A 16,009-nucleotide genomic window follows, 5' to 3' on the forward strand; every position below is an offset into this window, starting at 1 on the left:
TTTATCACATCTACTATTTGTTCTTATTTAAGCCTTTCAAAATTGTTATAAAGAAAGTTTAAATTTATTTTGACATATAACAAAATGAAGGCTTACTGAGGTTAAAAAAAATTATGCAAGGTTATTGTTAATATAAACTAGAATTGAAGACCAACTCCAAAACTCATGCTCTTACTATTATGTTGAATTGCCTCTGTAATGCTTTGGTTCACCAATTTTCTAAATAAGTAAGAGTTAGAAATCTTTCTGCCCATTTTGAGGCAAAAATTTACCTTATATGTATTAATCTGTTTGTCTGATACATCAAATACAGTATGGTTAAAATAATTTTTTTGATAACTCCTGCAGCAGGTGTGAGTGCAAGTTAATGAATGTTCAGTGTCTGCTGTAGGCATAGATATAGAAAGTATGAGGAGTTCAGGGGGAGCTTCTGTCCCCAGGATAGTTTTTCCCTAAAGTTTTTCCTTTCCATTTTCTTCTTTTTAAAATAACTATGCTAATATAATTTCCCTTAAATTGAAAGAATGGAAGATTAATTACCAGTTATTTGAGAACACTAGAAGAACTCCAGAAGAATTTTACACTGGCAGAAAGCCCTTAGAGAAATAAATTTCTCATTTTTACAGAGCATGAAAGTGACACCTAAGAAGTTGACTGATGTATCCAAGGTAATAAAATAAAGATCAAGTTATACCTTTTTAATATTATGTCTCAAAAATTAAAAAATGTTACTACTGAGTTAGTAGAGGGAGCATGAAAAAGCTACCAGAGCATCACTTAAAATTTGGGACACTTGATGTTAAAAAAACATACATTTTTAATAACTTTATTTTAATGACAGCAAAAAAATCATTCTGGAATTAGAAAAAAAACCTGGCTACTTAAAAATTCAGTTGGTATTAATAGTAATTGTTTCTAAGAGGGGAAAAGGATGGCCAGAGGACAAGCAGAAGAGACTGCTATTCACTGTAGAGGCATTTTTTGAATTTTGTATTATATGACAAATATTACATGAAAATTACAAATTTTTAAAGAAAAATGCTTTTGAAACTATAAAGCACTGTTAAAAATTAGTTAGAAGAAAAGAACCACAGTTTTTATACTTTCTTAGTGTTTTTTAACTCTGCATGCTTTCTGATACTGGCAAACACTTAAAAAATACTATATCTTATACTAGATAAAACTAAATTTTCTGGCAATGAAAAACTGAACTTCTATGCTTCAGTTTATTTAGATCTACAGTGTTAAAATTTTTAGAATAGGTAAATCCATGTACTTACGCCTCAGTCTGCCTGTGTTGCTGTTCTTGAAGACAAGCTAGATCCATCATATGTTTAATTTGGGCTTTCAAATCTTTGTTCTGGAGGTGCAAATGGTGACAATGAAGTTCTTTACTGAGTTCCTGGAGAAAATAATATAAACTATACTTCAGATTCCTTTAAAAATGTTAAACTCCAATCAATTTGAATAAACCTTACTTTATATTGGTATCAATAGTTTTAATTTCCTTTCATATGAAATAGTGTATTTAAAAACAATTTGAAAAACTTAACTGTTCTGATACAGGTAGTCTATAACTTACAAATGAGATTAAGCTTCAAGTTTGCTCAGAAACTGAATGTCAGGAACTCAGAATAATTTTATTATAATGACAGTTTCTTGGTTTATCCAACTTGTTCATAATACTGTGAAAATACATGAATATGGCCAGTTTGGCTTAAATGTCACTTCTTCAGGAAGGCCTTCTCTAAGCATTACATTTAAAGATGGCCACTGTCTACCCCCAATAGTCTCTGTCATAGCAGTGATCAATAACAGTTCCATTTATTTATTTGTTTATAGATTCTCTGTACTAGAATGTAAGGTTCACCATGAGAATAGGGGCTGTGTCAAACTAGTTCAGTGTTACAGCCCTAGTGAACAGTGTCTGGAGATGCATGCAATAAAAATTTCTTACCTTCACCCAATCTTGGTATAAGCTTCATCCTAGAGCAAAAGTGTAAAAACATTTTTGTAGGCTCCCATTTCCTAAGCCTCATGTGCATAGGCCCAAATGTTCCCTAATCCACCACCTAAAATTACTTGATGTTCTTTTTTTTTCAAATCTACTAAATTTTAAGTATGGAAAACATCAGCTAAATGGTTACATTAAAATATGAATGGTAATAATCCAATAGCATTCTTAGACTCTCAAATTGGGAAAACTTTAGTCAATAAGATAAACGGGAGTGAAATGTCTCACACACTGTTAGGAGCTGAGACAAAAATTCCATAAGCAGCGGAGTTGTGCCAAGAAGCTTCTTCCTATGGATAATTCCCATAATCCATGTTAGGTTTTCAATATTCCTTCCCAACCTGCAGCTGGCCATAGATTTGCTATAAGCTTAAAGTTACTATTTGTTTTTCTTTTTTGTAATACTTCCTATGCCAGTGATAGGCACTATGACAGGGAAAAGAATGTAATTCTGTGTGTCTGAGATATATTAAAGTTGAGGGTTGTTTATTCACATGATTCATGATTATATTTCAAGAAATACAGCAAGTATTTTAGAGAAAATTCTCTTTAGGGAGTCAGGATAATAGAGTTAGAGCATTGGCCTATGAGTCAGGTGATTTTAGAGACGGCTCAACCATGACACAAATGCTACCTTAAACCAAAAATATGGTGTTTATGGAGATCAGTTTATTTGACTAAAATTTAAGAGCTTGACTCGATGATCTCTTTAGTTTCTTCCAGTCAGAAAATTCAATGATCCTAAAAGTATGAACGTATTTGACAAATATTCTATCTTTTCTTTTTAAAAAAATTCCTTCTTTATATACTTTCTCTGATACTGCTTTATCTCCTCAAATCACTCTTAAAGAGGTAAGCCTTGATTATATAATTATTTTAGTCAATAATAGGTCTTGGCTAGCTTGTCATCTTTGGAAAACCAAGTTTATAATTTGAATCTTTTCTTGTCTTGATACAGTAATGACTGAATCTGCCTGGAAAAGCATGGCGTATTATGAAAGCTACAAGTACGTTAGTAATAGCTGAAGCAAGGACTATAACGAGAGGTGATATATAAAACTTGAGAGGTATCCGGGTGCCATGTGAGGCCTGGGAAATCATCATGGAGACTTTACACGAGGGAAAAAGCACTGAAGAGTGAGATGATCAGTTACCTTTTAGAAAGCTCATTTTGGTTGTGGTGGAGAGAATGAACTGCAGTAGAATATGAAAGGGAACATCAAGACCAAGTGTAGCAGCCAATAATGGGGGCTGGGAGTCTGAATTAGGGTTGTGGTGGTGGCAGGTGCAGAGAACTGAATACATTTGAGAGGTTAAGATTACAGTAGATAACACATAGTCTCTAACAAAGAAGTGGAACGTTATAGATAGGTGAAGCAAACCAAAAACTACTATAAATTCAGCACCTGCTACCTTTTCAAGAGAACCAGCTCTTGTGCACCAAAGGAGAAACATTTGTTTGGCCAGGGCATCAGCTGTTTTCTCTGAAAACTTACATCCAGAGCATGGCCTGCATACTCTCCTAGTACTCTGGTGGAGGCTGTCACCTTCCATGATGAGCCTCCTCAGCTTTAGATGCCTCAGATGTAGCATGGGATTTCAGAAGTTACCTTTCGTAAGCCCAGTTATTCCCTATTATAATTTATTGATTAATCAGTATCTTTTTTGGTTTACTTCTTTTAAGTCAGGTAATATATTATATAATCTCAAGATGAATATGACATTTTAAAATAAGTGAGCTTTACTGCATTCTGTTGATTCTTATTTTGTGGTTGGCTATATTCCTTTGATAACTATGTAAGTTTAAAAAGCTAAAGCTCTAATCTGTTCTTAGAAACAATGATCAGTACATATATGAAACCTAAAAAAAGTGCAGTATATTGTATATGTGTATTTACATAAAGTATAATGTATATGCGTAGTCAAACTGTAATAACTCTACCTAATAAAACTGAAAAAGGAAATAAAATAAAATAAAATAAAATAAAATAAAATAAGTGTGCTTTAGTTTTATTCTAGAGTAGATATTCAATTTTGTATTAATGGAAAAATGACTTAAAAAAAAACAAAGCAAAACTGTATGAATGTGATCCACTCCCCCAATCTCCTACCTAGGAGAAGATCTATAAAGCTCTTTTGATCAGATTTTCAAAAGCATCTATGACCCAAAAGGATCAGAAACACTATTCTGCAGGCAAAACAGAAAATGAATTTTATAATGCAGCTGACTCTGCTGTACCCCTTTTATGTACACCTTTCTTTGGCTCTGGATATTTATGATGTTGTTGCTTAGAATATTATTAAACTATTATTTATCAACCATTAATTATGTATTAAGTGGTGCTATGCCTTTGTGTACAGCATTTCATTTAAGCTCATAATGCTTTCAACATATTTTAAAGATGAGAAATTAAGACAATGAAGTTAAATAACTTGTCTAAAGTCACACAATTAGATTAGTATTCAACACAACTATCAAATAATATCAACCACACTACCACCAAAGTCTATCCTCTTTCCCATATTTACATTCTCCCTGTAGGAAATATTCTAAAGCTTTGTCAATTAAGTTACATTATAAAATCTCATTACAGTATGCTTTGTACTATATTTAATTCCCAGTCTACTGAACTAACTGCCTTGCATGCTTTTATCAAGATATTTTGAGGATCTGTAGAATTACTGAGGTATAGATTAAGCTGTTGGCTGACCTCAATGAATCTCTCCACTAAAGAACTATTCAGTCTCTACCTTTGGCTTTCTTCTTAGGAGACAGAGTATCTGCTGCTCATTGCTCCTTTCACTGCCTTGAACTGTCATCACTGACTACTTCTGCTAGTCTTCCTCTCCTTTCAGTCTGAGTCTTAATGCCAAAAGGATGGCCATTTACATCCACTTCCCTAGTCATGATGCACTGGGTAATATCTCTGAATATTAATCATCACTAGCTGCATTCCTTTGTACTGAATATTTAATATTTCATTTCACCTGTATTTATTTTCAGTCTAGTGCTTCTCTAGAAATTTGAAGATTTCAGAGGACTAGACACCAATTAGCTAATATATAATATAGACTTTCAGAAAAGCATCATCAAAGTAAAGACTTTAGATGTTCCTCCTTTAAAAAGACAGAATATAAAGAAGTCATTGTTTTAAAGTGCTAGGTGGGTATTTAGAGGGGTGGAAGTATAGCTCAGCAGTAGAGTGCATGCCTGGCATGCACGAGGTCCTGGGTTCAATCCCCCGTGCCTCAGCGAAGGGGAAAAAAAAAAGTATTAGGCATTTAGATAAAAATTACTTTGAAGCAGTTGCCTGCTAGCTACTTATTCCATATTTATTTTCCCCTTCTTTCTTCTTAACAGAGCTCTAATTTTGTTCAGGATGCCAATGTGTCCAGCAAAAACACTCACCCTTCCAGATTCCCTTGCATCTAGGAACAGCCACATGACAATTCTAGTCAATAAGATATGTCTGTTAGGGATTTCTGGAAAAGTTTTTGCTTTCCCAATACAGATCTCTCTCTCCTCTTTCTTTTACTTTTCTTCTTTCAGCCTAAGTGTGAACTTAAGACTAAAGATGGAATAGTGATAGTGCAACTATGAAATGAAAAGTATAATGATGACACTGACGACATTTGGGAGGTACTATGTTAGGAATGAACGGCATACTTTCAAGAATAATTATTGTTAAGTGGGCAAAATATAGCCCTAACTGCTAAGGGCACTAAAGTCAGATTTTTACAGTGTTGTAGTTGAACACAATTCGGATGTGATTCAGCCATTAACCATCACTACTCATCACTACTCTTAATAAATATAACCTTTTGCCATTCTAGATGGAATCTCTTCAGTTCAGTACATAAACATACACACATACAGCTTTCAAACCAGCTTTCTTCAGCCATAATACAAACAACGCTGATGACATTTAAAACTATTTTTGCACAAAATATCAAGTATTAAACTTAAATTACCTATATGATGAAAACTCAAGTACAGTTTGAAATAGAATTACTTCATTCTAACCTAAGAGGTACCTCATAAAAAGATGCATTCACTTAAGAGTAACATTTAAAAGTAACTTTACTCTTCTGAAAGTACAGAAAAGGCAAATCTAGTAGGTAATTAGGAAGACAGAAGGTATCTTCAGTTGAAAACAGTAAAATGAGTCAATTAAAACTCAGGGAGATGGAGCAAAAGTTGTCTTGTGAAGGATATTTACTCAATAATGAAGACAATGAGTTTAAAGAGCTCAGCTCTTACAAAATAAATCTAAATATACAAACACATACATACCTTTGGAATATGACCATTCTGACCTAAGAGTCCCATTTCGGCTTCGACACGGTGGAGCCAATTAGTATTCTCATCAAATTGCTTCAATTCCTCCTCCCTCTTCTTCTCTAGGTAGCAGCGGCGAGTTTTCAACATTGCAAGTCTATGATCTCGTTTGCAAGTGGCCTGAAAAATAATGCATTTAATAGTCAACCTAATTTTTATGATATTTGATGTATGTGATATTATTAGTACAGTGGTATATTTCCTTTTAAGTCTGCTACCGTAGTCTATTAAATTAGGCTATACTTTTGTACTTAAAGCTATTTCTCCCTTGAAATCTCACAATAGCAGTGCTTGCAGGAAAATAGGAAATTGAGTTGTGAATCATTTTTATAAAATTACATGTTGAGAGTTTATGGCTTTAAGAAATACAGTGGCCAAACTGAAGAGTATAACTTTTTTTTTTTTGGTGCTAAAATAACATTCCTTTAAATGTTGTATTTGAAAGGTTCATACAAGGTCTGTTAAGTCCCATGATGTCCCTACTCAAAACAAAGCGGATACAAGTCCTGATCTTATTTTCCTTCAATTTGAAAGATATGAAGAAGTGAGGTGTTCAGTAATTCTGGTTTTGCTTCCAAGTCCTTTAGACTGCTATTGCAAATGAGAGAAAATGAGCTTATATCAGAGTGCTCATAAATATCTGATCATTGGTTCAGGACCCATAATGGGTATTCCAAATGTTTTTGGTGTTTCATCTGGACATAAATTGAGATCAAAACTGGCCTTCTAGTTTTTCACCCAGAGGGTCTTACATACTATCATGAGCACTGTGGGCCAGAACAGCTTGACGTCTCTGAACTTGCCTAAAGACACTGAACTCAATATCCATCAGATATGATAGCTGGTCCTGAGACAATAAATTCCCAAAGATTAGAACAAGCTCTTGAAGCTCATTTGGGAAGTAGGGAATATAAGAATGAAAAAAAAGCAGGAACTAGATTTGAACTTGATTAAAGATCTTACTCTCTTTAGGAGATTAAGTTTCTCTTACTATCTTTTAAAAAGATATGTTGACATTTTTGAGAAAAGTAAGCAGTAAAGAAATTTGGAAAAATATAAAACAATGTTACTCTTCTCACTAACCTCTTTTTGTTTGTTTTAGAAAATAATCAGTTATTTTTCATTAAAGTGTTACTCATGTTGTCATGCAATGGGTAATCAATTATTCTTTAATTAAAACATAAATTTATTTCTGTAAATCCCAGTTTAAATTTCTAATAGAATACTGGTAATGAAATCCACACAGACAAAAGCTCTTTGAGACCCTAAAAAAATTTTTTAAAGCAGAAAGAGGTCCTGAAACCTGAAAAGTTTAGAACCACTGATATAACAGAAGACAGAATATGTGGTTTCTTGACTTTCTTCTGCTATTCAGCAAGTGTGAAAACGTAGGTAAGTCAATCTCAGTGGGTCTTTAGTCACCTCATCTGAGAAAATGAACATAAAAGTATTGCACCAGCCTGAAGAAAGGCAATTAAATCAAATTATCTTTATTTTGCTTTAACATTTAGAAATGTTGTACCAAGTCTTAGAAATCAGAGCAGGAAATGATCTGCAGGTCTTATGGCAGTCAATATTTAATATCAAAAAGATTCCAACAGAAAATCTCAAAAAATCTACTTCTAATGTCCATTAATTGTATTCTCTATAATGGTTCTCTATGGGGACATTTTCCATCAGGGTAATTTCTATTGAATTACTGTTCTGAAATAAATAGCAAGTAAGTGTTTGGAAATAAATTCTAAAATATGTATGTTAAACCATGACATTAAAGTAAATTGTTTCTCATTAAGGTTTCTAAAAAGCTCCATATATTTTATTAACAAATCTCCAGAATACCACAAAAGGTCTTGAGTAAGAATAAACATATAATTCTAAAATTTAGGTATTAATTATTGCTTTGTGCTAAAGGACTACAATAAACTCATTATTTCACTAAAACTAATTTGCATATTATCTTTATACTACCATGAAATTACTTAGGAGCTTCACTTTAATACTAATCTAAGAGTCCATACTCTAGAGCCATTTATAGCTGAGTCAATGAGATTATTTTAGCAATTACGATAGTAAACCTCTTTGGAGGGTCCCAAACAGATATAAAATTTCTTGCCCCAGCAAGCAGTTTGGTAAAACTATAGTGCGACACTTCTGTGAGAACAAACAAACTCAGCCTCTAGATGGCTTCCTCTGTTTTTCAATAGTTTATAACGAATAAACTTAAGAGGTTTTATCTCCTTTGCTTATCTGGTCTCAAAGAACGGCTATACAAATTGGAACGTGGATTGAAATGACCAAAAGTAAAATATCATAAAAGGTAAGTGGGTTGAAAAAAGCAGGAGAAAAACATGCAAACAGAAAATAATTAAAGAAACCAGCCAAACCCATTCCTTTACTCTATGTCTTTTCTAAGTACACACATTCAAAATTCAATGCGGTAAGTCAAAGAGAGTAAAATAAACACTATTTAAATTATCTTGGGATTAAATAGACCAAACTCATTAATTGTATTAATATTCTAAGGTTCAAAAAATGGCAGTCTGATCCTAAGCTCTGGTAGTATAATAATCCTTTGCTTCAAAGAAAAGCTTCCACAATTTGGCTCACTACCCCTTCTGGATGTGACTGTCAAAAACTCCCAATATGGCAAATAGTCTTATATCATGTGCCATCTCCAATCTATTCATAGTGGTTAACTCTGACAACTTCAGATTCAGAGACAAAGAGTACTGCAATCAATCAATGATACAAGTAAAGGAGTGGGAATTCGCAGGAAGCATTGAGTATAGTTACGCACTTCCACACACACTGTCCTACAAATATGCTGTGCTCTGGTCAAACCGATGTCCTATTTAGAATACACTATTCTTTTTTATTTTTTTTTTCCCCACTGATATTCTCATGCAAGGCCCAGCGTAAATCTCATCTCTCCACCAAGAAGCCTTTCTTCACAACTGGAAGCCACAGTTTTCTCCTCTGAATAGCTATAACACTTAAAGTACTTATAGTACAGCCAAATGATCAAAAGTGCGGACTCTGAGGCCAGACGGCCAGAGTTTAATATTAGTTCAGCTATGTTAATTAGGTATATAACTCGAGATAGCTTGCTTGAATTCTCAGTTGCCTCTGTTGCTCACAAATGGTGATAATATAGGATGTACCACATAGGCTTGTTACAAATACTAAATATATTAACCGATGCAAAAGCACTTTGAAAAGTGTCTGGCACATAATTAATGCTCAATATTAGCTGTATTTATTGTTATACTACTACTGATGTGACAATCATATAGTGCTATGTCATTTTTATATAATTTCATTGCTCCAACTAGCTTTTAAATAATTGAAGCTTATATAATGTCTCTTACTTTTCTTTACCTCTATTGTGTCTAGCACAATGCTTTGCATAGAAACAAAAAGGTTCAAAAAAAGCTGGTGTCAAAAGTTGAGATGTTAAGCTAGTATTAACTTCTCATGACTAAATTTCTTGTTTTTTTCAAGAAATCAGATAATTGCACCTTCATATAATTGACATTTAATGGATACCTACATAAAATTGAAAAGAATTATTATCCTCATTGAAAATTACTCATTAATACATGGAATAATTAAGATAATATATATAATTATTAGAACATGTAATATAGTAATATTTCAGAATTCATTTAGTAAATATATGAAAGGGGTTCATTACAACAAACTGATATATTAAACATGAGATAGTCTGTTACTTGGAAGTCATGAAGATTATCAAAAATATTGGCAAAAATCTTGCAGTTCAAGAAAGTTAAAGTACAAACATAGCAATAAATCTCAAAGATATAAATTTCATTTTTCTTCTGCTCTAAAAGGATATGAGGAACATATTAAATGCATTTGAAAAACAAAATTAAAAACAAGTTTTCAGTATTCAATACATTATTAACTATAGGCACTATGCTGTACAGTAGTAGATCTCCAGGGTTTATTTGTCTTGCATAACTGAAACTTTGTACCCTTTGAGTAACACTTGCTGGTTTCCCTTCCCCACAGCCCCTGGCAACCACCATTTGACCCTACTTCTGAGTTTGACTTGTTTGGATTTTTCATATTAATGGTACATATAATGCAGGGTTTGTCCTTCTATGTCTGGCTTATTTCACTTAGCATAATGTCCTCCAGGTTCATCTATGTTGCAAATTGGCAGGATTTTCTTTCTTATTTTTGTAAAAGCTGAATAATATTCTATTGTTGTATACTTAAAAAATGTTAAGAGGGTAGATTTTATGCTAAGTGTTGTTATTAAGACACTATTATTAATAATAAAGAGGGTGGGAGGAAACTTTAGAAGGTGATGTGTAGGCTTATGGCATAGACTGTGCTGACAGTTTCACTAGTGTATATTATCGCCAAACCCGTCAAGTTGCCTACATTAAATATTTATGGGGCTTTTTTGGTATGTCATTCATATATACCAGTAAAGTGGTTTTAAAAATAAAGGCATTTTCAACAAGGCATAGCAAATGTATATTCAGTAAATGATTTACTAGTTTTATAATATAGTTTAACAGCTATTGATAAACTCATGTATTAATACATTTTTATTAACATCTTATAATTAATTTCTTAGCAAATCACATCTTTCCCATTTCATATGCTGAAGAAAACCCTAAAATGCTAGTTTTTTTAAAGCACTATTTAAAATTTGATGGCTTTCAGACATTAAAAAAAACATAAAAATTTTATGTATTGTTAACTTCTGGGAAAGTAGAAAAAGAAGACTCACTTGGGGCAGAAGTCTAAGTGGACGGGGAAGTTATTTACAAGAGGAAAGTTTTAACACGTAATATATAAATGCATCTCATGCATTACCTACATGGTTAAACTACATAAAATGCATAAAAACACAATTAACTTTATCATCAATGAACACCAAAACTAGAGGAATCCAATATTTTCAAAATGTTTATTTTTCTGATCTTTGATAATCTGAAGTGGCACATTTCCAAGTACACATTTTTTTATCCTGCTTAGAGCACATGTTTCTTGAATTTACATCCTATTGACATCTTATTAGCCCTGAAAATTCTAAGCCTTAAATTTTGTAAATTATCCTTTCCCCTAATAGATCTCCTTCAGAATATCTATTAGATAAATGGATGACTTTGCAGTCTATCTTTCATGTAACAACATCTTGTTCACATTTGCTACCTTTTTATAGTTGGCGTGATGTCCTCACATCTCTCAGTTCCCTATTTCTCTCTTTAGCTATATCTAACATGTGTAAATCATAGGGATAAGAGCACAGACTCTGGAGGCAGCTTGTTTGGAGATCAAATCATAGCTCTGACTCTATGAGCTCTGCGATTTTAGTCAGAATAACTTTTCTATGCCTTGGTTTCCTCATCTTAATTACAAGGATAATATCACATGTGTTATAGGGTTTTCTCAGAATTAAATGAATTAATGTATGTAAAGTGTTTAAAACATTGCCTAGTATTGTATCTATAAAGTGAAACTTTAAATTTCGGTAAATAAATCTTTAATTGCTGGAAGTTTCATTTGTTTTCTTCTCATATATATGTTCCTTTTTTTCTTTGATTCCTTTATTGTTAATTTTTTTCTTTGATGACTTTTTCATTTTTTAGTTTTTATCAGGTTGCTATAGTATATGAAGTCTGGGGATTCTGTCATATTTGCTAAGTCAGCTGACCTGCTTGTGGTGGATTGTTTCACCACATGTTTTGTAATTGTGGATAGGGAGTTCTCATTAGCAGTTAGAACTGAGGATCTATTTCACTAGATTGAGTTTGTATTGCTTCTGTCCAATTCCCTACATAGAAAATGATACATAGAAAATGTTAATTTCCCACTCTAGGGATTTGCTAAACAATGTATGGATTGTAGAAATTCAAACCTCAAATCCTATGAGGTGTATTTATTATGACAGTATTCAAATGAGATTTTTTTTTCTTACCCTAATCTTGGCTCCTTGTCTTCCTGTGCTAGTTGGTAAGATGTTTTTTTCCTGGTGCATTTCCAAAACGAAGGGTGAAGGCCTCTAAGGTTCCTGGCTTTATGTGGGGCTGGTGGGGACTGTTATTTCCAACTCCCTGTCTCCCTTGAGTCCCTTACCTAAGTAGTAGCATACATCAAAGCAGGGTAGTGAAAGTGGTCTGTGTATGCAGAAGGGGAGGGAAGTGCATTACTATATTAAATAATAAAACTGATTGGAAGTTGATCTGGGTGTTTTTTAGCACTCTGCAATGGAAATTCTATCAATGCCAGTGACAAAATATTCTTCCCTGGGGAAAAAAATATCCCATTGGTCTAAGTTGCAAAGTATTGCCTACATCTGGAGTGGACATTTCTCACTGCCCTACCTTGGTACCCAGCTCTTTCTGAGTGTGTTAACTTCTCATTCAGCTTCACTAACCCTTACAGAAGCAATTGTTGTAATTGTAACTGAGATTGTAGAGTTTTTTGTTTCCTTTTTGATTTTGACACCTAGGAATTTAATTTTTTTCTTGTACATTTAAGTATACAATTAAAACAATATTTGTTACATTTCCTCTAGAGGAATGTTTGTGGAGAATTGGTGACTGAATAACATATCCTGTTAAATTTCTGGAATTATAAGCCTCCATGTTTTTACCTTTTCTAAAATTTAATGATAAAGTTGTTAAATACCTTTTCTACTTTGTCTTCAGAACACATCATTTCTATTTGCTTATGGCACTGTTGTTGATAGAATGACTTAAGTTCATTTTCTTTAAGCAACATTTCTAACTTCAGATATTCTTGCCTGATTTCTTCTCGATTCTGGAACAAGCAGTTCAGAATTTCTTGAAATCTACCAAAAATAAAATACACAGAATCTCACTATCTTGTGACAGATAATACAAGTGTACTTAAACAGAAATATATGAACAAGAGCATATATTCCACCCATAGAATTAGAATCAGTGATAAACGGCAAATAGGTTAGACTGACTGTTTCTTATTAAATTACAAAAATGTTTGGAAAGGGTTATGAAAATTATTTTTATAACACTGGATTTCCCTCTCTCTCTCCTCCAAATAAGATCATGTTATTAAAAGATATAGGTATTATAAGGCCTCTAGTGTTAGTCATATACTGTATTTTGTTTACATAATCTACCTGCTAACCAAAAAGAAAATATTTTGTTTTTAAGGAAAGGATGGTAATCTGGACCTGCACTATCCCAATGAACAAGGCCCCAGAAGCAACACAGTACTGTGTGCTGTTTTGCTGTTGGCTCACTGTGTATAAACAAGCAGTGGGAGGGATAATCATATGGTGCCTCTATGGCCCCCTAGGGAAAGTGAGATAGTCAGTTTTTAGCTTCAGAACTTGTTACAGTGAAAACACACCATACGGTTAGGTACCCCCTACAGTCTGGCTAAGAGTCAGCTGACACTGCCAGGACCCAAAACATTCAAGTTTATAATGTGGTAAATCTAGAAAAGCCACTCCACTGTGCTTCCTCCAAAGGGCAATGCAGATATAGGGAATCAAAGTTGGGGAGTGTGACTCACATCTCCTCAAATGCATACAGACCTTAAGCGGATTCATTCTGATGAAAGCCCTAAATGGAACCTGCAATCCTGCATCCCCCAGGGTCAGCAGAACATTGGTCACAGCAATACTCTGATTTTATAAAAATATATTTACACTTTTAAGTAACAAATCAGGTCTGAGCTACAGAAACAGTATAAACAATTACACCTAGGCAAAATTCTCAAAGAAAGATTAGCTGTGAAGCTTTTAAAATAAAATGGTAACAAAGCAGATACACTTAAAAATAAATGTTCTTTGGCCAGAATTTTAGGTATATTTGTAAGAATCTATGGTAAAAACACTGACAATTTACGTCAGTAGTTCTTAATGAAACTCTGTTGGGAATGAATATAAACCACAATACATCGACTTCACTGCAGTTTTGTCAAACTGATAAATATTTCATAGGAAGTATGTACAGACATTGCAATTTCATTGTATTATATTACAACAATGCTAATGCCAGTAAATGATTTGATAAGTTATCTTTAGGTTATGCCCAAAGATAATTTCTTAGTTTTTCTGTAACATTTCACCCAAGGACATAGTTAAATATTGGTCAATTTTGAAATTTTATGGTCCAGACTTGTAGTTGGTGGTGGTTAGTGTTTAGGATGGAAGTAGTGGAATTAGTATCAAAGGTTTCTAGAGAGCTGTTTTTAAAAAAAAACTATCATTTGAAAAAAAAGAGTTCTAAGGGAATGACTAATAATAACTATTTTCTAGTCATTTAAAACATTCAAGTAGCTAGAAAACCAAAATCTTTACTAATAATCTTAAGTGACACGTGATGAACTCTAGACAATTTTCTTGGTATAATCACAAGTGAAGTTTTATAATTAGTCTTTATAAAGAACAACTGTACTTTCTTCTTATGCTTTTTTTGAATATTATGTTTCCAAAGACCTTTGATAGCAAATATTGCACATTCTTTCCTTTATTTAAACCTCATAAAAATGTTATTTCTTTAAAGACACTTGAAAATTCATGGCTTTAAACAAGTTCTATGTAACATTATATGACTGATATGATAAAAAGTATTTCATATATTTCTTTCAGAAGACAGATTTTTTTGAGAGAAAATGACAAAGGCTATGGGATACATAATTTTATTATTACCTTCTTTATAAATACAAGTAAGTTATTTAACCTGCTGAGTGAATTAAAACTTCAAGTTTTATTATTGGTCGGGTTGAAATGTGGAAAGTACCAAAGTTTATTTCATAGCTCAGGCCATCTCCCTTTGGAGACATTTTACCAGAAAAAAAGAGTTAATAATTTAAAGCCCTCAACTCTGGAAAAGTCTACTAACTGGTAAGGTTTTTAATTGGTAACAAGATCTAGTTAAGCAGCACTGAGCAATTCCATGTAAGCAATGACACCAAATGTGAGCAGCTGGTGACTGCTTTAATTGTCAAGAAGCTTGCATCAGCAAAGAGATATCTGGTTGCATGAGGACCAACACCATTTATGACTAACTAAATGAAATAATAATACAACAACTAATAATATATTAGAGTTAAAAGCTTTCTTTGTTAAGACTAGATGTATAATGAGGAATCAATTTTACTTAAGTTATTTTTTAAAAGACACTGTAAAATTGGTGGGATATAACAAAAAGCTTCACAAGACTATAAAATACAACAATTTTATCTTGACAATGGGCTGTTAAGGGGATTAACAGAAAATAATTTAAACACTTCAGAAAATCTCCGGTGTGAACAGAGTTCTTCTACTATAACAGTACGTGGGTCAACTTTATGCTATATTGTCATTGACAGAGAGAAATAACTGTTTAATTACTTCTTTTGGTTTCTGTAAAATGGGATAGTATGGGAGTAAAAGAATTAGAATTAAAAAGGGATGATAAATAGTTCTCGCCCTAATCTTACACTGATAATTGAGGAAACAGCACTCCATTTCAAATTTCAGAGTTGTTGTAGAGATCAGATGAAATTAACATGGGACTAAAAATCATCAAAACCTACAAAGCCAACTACAAAAATAAAGTATTATTATTAGAAGTAGTTATCTTAGCATCTGGGGTCAACTGAGGCAGAAGAAATGATTTTTTTCAAAATTAAGGATATTTTAT

General features: G+C 32.9%; 1 protein-coding gene across 4 annotated transcripts in view; it reads right to left on the reverse strand.

The window, feature by feature from the left end:
- The window catches only part of KIF18A (kinesin family member 18A), a 237,797-nt gene that overhangs the window by 200,601 nt on the left and 21,187 nt on the right, over positions 1-16,009 (reverse strand). For all 4 annotated transcript variants that reach the window (XR_012076642.1, XR_012076645.1, XR_012076643.1 and 1 more), the window contains exons 10-12: positions 13,023-13,185; positions 6,309-6,473; positions 1,281-1,402 (exon numbers count right to left, since the gene is read on the reverse strand). Coding sequence is in view for 1 of the 4 variants with exons in the window: in XM_031681073.2 (XP_031536933.2) it covers positions 1,281-1,402; positions 6,309-6,473; positions 13,023-13,185 (450 nt within the window). In the remaining 3 variants the exon portion in view is untranslated. The remainder of the gene's footprint in view (positions 1-1,280; positions 1,403-6,308; positions 6,474-13,022; positions 13,186-16,009) is intronic.

Source organism: Vicugna pacos, chromosome 10 (assembly GCF_048564905.1).
Source record: "Vicugna pacos chromosome 10, VicPac4, whole genome shotgun sequence".
Taxonomy (NCBI): Eukaryota; Metazoa; Chordata; class Mammalia; order Artiodactyla; family Camelidae; genus Vicugna; species Vicugna pacos.